At 36.5% G+C, this 4,897-nt stretch overlaps 1 protein-coding gene across 1 annotated transcript; it reads left to right on the forward strand.

Moving 5' to 3' along the window:
• Nucleotides 1-270: 270 nt before the first annotated feature.
• LOC116347212 lies at nt 271-4,718 on the forward strand (the record flags this gene model as incomplete). The annotated part of the gene is made up of 2 exons (XM_031777729.1): nt 271-574; nt 2,538-4,718. Coding segments are annotated over exons 1-2 (2,485 nt in total), but the record flags the coding sequence as incomplete, so codon positions are not given.
• Between the last annotated feature and the right edge of the window lie 179 nt (nt 4,719-4,897).

Consider the following 4,897-nt stretch of genomic DNA (forward strand, 5'->3'; position numbering starts at 1 on the left):
AAGGTCCCTTTAATCAAAACACATTGTGTCACTCAAAATTGTGTACTTTTAATTTTTTGGGGATGGTGTAATATTTATATAAGGTGGAGTGTAAGACCGGTGGTCCGTCGATTGGTCGTATAAAAATGTGATAATATGAATGTTAAGTAATTATGATGTAATCTTTAATGAAAGTGATAATGAAGTAATCTATAATGAAAAATTTGTTTTTATATTATAAGTTTAACCGATAACAACATTGGCGATAAATGATGTGTTGCTTACAGAAAAATGGAGTATCGCTATATAACTGGGTTCCGTGAAGGATCTAAACTATTATACATTGAATCGCAAAAGTTCTTATATCGTTTAAAGTCCAAAAGAGGAGATGTGCAAGACTACATTTGTTATCAATCAATATTGGCGAAACCAAAGAAAAATCAAACCGAAAAGGATCAGTGCGATTGTGGTGCTCGAGTTCGAATTCATTCAGACGGATTATGCGAAAAGATACAAAATTCGAAACATACGCGTCATAACAATCATGATCAAATCGTACGAGGTATGGAGAAATCCGACAACATCAAACAAAGATGTAAATTGTTGAAAGAAAATTACACTGAAGATGCGCACAAAATCTCAACAAGGCACATTTTTCAACGAGAAATCGCTAAGTATGCACTTTTCATAAATCCTAATTTTTCATTGAGTCCGATCGACCGACCGACCGATATTGTTTGGAATTTTGAGTTTCTTATAAAGTAAATTCTTTCATTTGTTCCAAGGAATGGTTTTCGAAACACAAAGTTGATTTATGATCGGATGAAAAGAACTCTCGAACGCCACAAAAATAAAGAGCACCCGAAAAATCCAAAATCGATTGAAAACATTCGTCTCACCTTTCAAGACCATGAAGTATTCGATAACTATGGATACAATTTGGAAAGAGATGCCATATTCTATGCCGATACTGTCATAACAAAGGATTATGCGTTCACAATTTTCTGCTCGAAATATGTCATTGATTTCATCGAACAAAATATTGACCGAATTTCAGGCAATATTTGATGGATGGCACATTCGATTCATTACCTCAGGAATACTATCAATTCTTAATCATCTCTATAGAATATCAAAATGATGTAAGTTCTATTTCATTGTATGAAAGTCCGAACGTCCTCCATTTCATGAAAAAATGGTTATTGACTTTGATATGTATTCTCTAGATAGTCCAGACCAAATAAGCATAGGCGAAAACGATGAAACAAAGATTTTGGGATTATGTTGGCTAAAATCAACTGATGAATTTTCAATTGTTGTTAAAGAAATGAACAATCAGAAAAACATAACTAAGTGAAGCATATTAACCCTTCTGTCTACCTTTGAGTACCCCTGTACTCATTTCACTATTTAATAAGATATTTTTCATATTTAATGACATAATAATGATATGAAACTTCGTGACATCTTAAAACAATTAATTTTAGGTTTATTAAAAAAAAAATCGGAAAATTTCTTGCTTCAGAAGTGGTTTTTCCAAGGTCTTGGAAAATTCTTATCGTATAGCATACCTTTGGTGTACCCGGGTACTCACATACATTTTGTATGGAAATGAATGTAGTGGAATGACAAAATATAATAATAAAACTAAAAAATAAATTCTTTTTATTGAAATACACTCATCTGTGATTTGAGACAGTTGAAAATGTGTATTTATTTGACAAATTTATTGTTTGCATTGATTACAAAAATGTAGATTTGTTGAATGTTCATCACAAATTGGGTCATTACACACAGAACAGGCTTTTCTGGTCTGACGACGTCGCTTATTTGCTTTACAAGTAATGCAGTAGCCCTTTTTCCTTTTGCGACCGCCAACAGCTTGTGTTTCTTGTTGTGATGATCGGGGCAAATTGATTCGTGTTCCAAGAATACTCTCAATTCCAAGACGTGTGCCAAAATGGCCAATTGTTCGAGGACATTGTGATATCCAAATATGGAAGAAAATGGGGTACGATACGGTGATACTTGCATTTCCGGTGGAATGCATAATTTTCGTTTGTTCAGTTTTCCAACAAGAGACAATTTCCACTCCATTAGCATCTTGGCCAATGGTAAAGAAGTAAAGAAATTATCTGTGATAATGCAGCGACCAGTGCCGCGATATCTTTGAGCAAATTAAAATTATTGTTTTCATTTACTACACGATTTTTTACGTTGGAATTCATGTCTTTTTGCTTTGATACGTCCGCTCTCAATGAATGCAAATAAACAAATGACGCAGAAAAAAAAATTGCGACGCAATATTGTATTTCTATATATGCGTTCAAATGCGTTGTCTACTATTTTTGTCTTTAGTTCGTTCTGAGCTCATACGCACAAAACGTATGTGTAAAAATCATATATTTTCACATATAATAACCGGTTTTTCATACAAAATATATGTGAGTACCCGGGTACACCAATGGTTGCAAGTGCGATAAACAAATATAGGTAGACAGAAGGGTTAAGCGAAATTGCAAGATTCTTTGATCCTAATGGTTTTATTGCTCCGATAGTTGTCAAGTCCAAAATGATAATGCAAGACATATGGCATTTGAAAGAGGTTGATTGGGACAACAAAGTACCGGAAAGCATAGAAAAAGAATGGTTGGAACTATACGCAAATCTCCCACTGCTAACAGAATTCAAGATAAAGCGTTGGTTGAAAACAAATAGAAAAAATGAAACACAAATACATGGATTTTGTGATGCGAGTGGAAAAGCGTATGGCACTGGAGTTTATATCAGAGTGGTAGATGAAAATGATGAAATTTCATGCGTTTTGTTGTCTGCCAAATCACGCGTAGCGCCACTAAATACGGTAAGCATTCCGAGATTAGAACTTTTAGCGGCAGTAATGCTAAGCGAGCAAATTGAAGCAATTGTTGAAGCATGTGAATTTCAAGAGAAAGATATCACGTTATGGTCAGACTCAACTGTAGTGTTGAGTTGGATAAAAAAGGAACCACATGAGTTGAAAGCGTTTGTTGGAAATCGGATAGCAACGATTCAAGAAAAAACCAAGCTAATGAAATGGAAACATATACGCACAAACGACAACCCAGCTGATTTAGTAAGAAGAGGCATGAAAATGCAAGATTTTTTGAAAAGCAAAGAGTGGTTAGAAGGCCCATCGTGGCTAAAGCAAAAAGAAGCGTTATGGCCAGAGTCAAAAATGATCGTTACTTCCGAAGCAAAAGAGGAAGTAATGAAAGAGTGTAAAAAGCAATGCGATGCACAAACATTTTTCATGACTTCCGGAAAAGACCACCTGATGTTGTATAATAAATTTCAAAGTTGGGACACGTTGATTAACGTAACAGCATACGTGCTAAGACTATGCCACGGTATAATGATGCGTAATATTCGAAAAGGCAATGCAGGCATGGAAAAGCGTTTCTTAACTTCTGATGAAAGAAATAAAGCGGTTGAGTTCAGGGTAAAATTCGAGCAGAGCAAAACATTCAGAAAAGAAATCGAATGCATAAAAAATGAGAATAGATTGCGAATCAAAAGCGACATTAATTCACTGCGTCCAATTTTAGATGAGAAAGAAATATTGCGAGTAGGTGGCAGAATCGACAAAGCAAATATGGCATATGAAAGAAAGCATCAATACATTATACCGCACAAGTCAAGACTTTCATATCTTCTTCTCAAGCATGCACATGAAGCAACAATGCATGGAGGCGCGCAATTAATGATACACTTCTTGCGAAAAAAATTTTGGATACCAAAATTAAGAGCTGAAGCGAAACAGTACATTAATACATGCGTACAATGCATTAAACAAGCCCAAAAAACTGCTGATCAAATAATTGGCCAATTGCCGAGAGTGAGATTACGCCCAGCGCCAGCGTTTCAGAACGTCGGTGTTGACATGGCAGGCCCATATAGAATTAAAGCGATAAGCAAACTAAACACCAATACACGTGGACGTAATCTGCCCGATACAAAAGGCTGGATCACAGTGTTCGTATGTTTAGTCACAAGGGCTGTGCATCTCGAAGTGGCTAATGGAATGTCATCAGATGATTTTTTAGATGCGTATCAAAGATTTACGAGCAGAAGAGGCAATCCCGAAATAGTTTACAGTGACAATGGGACCAATTTCATAGGCGCAAATAGAGAAATTCAAAAAGCGTATGAGATATGGAAGACCGAACAAATTCAGCATTATGTTCATGCCAAAGGCACTGAATGGAACTTCATAACGCCGTCAGCTCCAAATGAAGGTGGTATTTGGGAAGCGGCTGTAAAATCAATGAAGCACCATCTAAAGCGAGTAATGGGTACGCAAAGTTACTCTTTTCAAGGCATGAGCACTCTCACATCAAGCGTTGAAGCATGTCTGAATTCGAGGCCACTGTGCTCTCTCTCAGATGACCATGAAGACATGGAAGCATTAACGCCAGCGCATTTCCTTATAGGAAGATCTCTGAAGCTCCCAATGCATGAAAAGGCTGACAAGCCACCATATAATATTAAGCGTTTATTTCTCCAAAAGCAGTTTCAAATTCAAGCGTTCTGGAAACAATGGTCCAATGATTATTTGCAAGCACTCTCTCAATTACCAAAATGGAGAGAGGAGCAAGACAATTTAAGAGTTGGCCAGTTAGTTGTTATTAAAACTGACAATGTCCCGCCAACATATTGGGCTATGGGGAGAATTAAGCAGACGCACGCAGGCAGTGACGGTAAAATAAGATCGGTCACAATAAAAACACAAATAGGCCAGTTAGAGAGATCTGTAAGAAAAATATGCGTATTACCAAGCGATGTTGAACTTTCTTATTGGAGTTAAAAATCAGGCTTTTTAACGGGGGGAGTGTTAGAAGCGTACATACATAGGCATACGCGAGAGAATACAAGCACA

This window comes from Contarinia nasturtii, unplaced genomic scaffold, assembly GCF_009176525.2.
Source record: "Contarinia nasturtii isolate CC-2019 unplaced genomic scaffold, AAFC_CNas_1.1 Cnas_scaffold_1744, whole genome shotgun sequence".
Classification (NCBI taxonomy): domain Eukaryota; kingdom Metazoa; phylum Arthropoda; class Insecta; order Diptera; family Cecidomyiidae; genus Contarinia; species Contarinia nasturtii.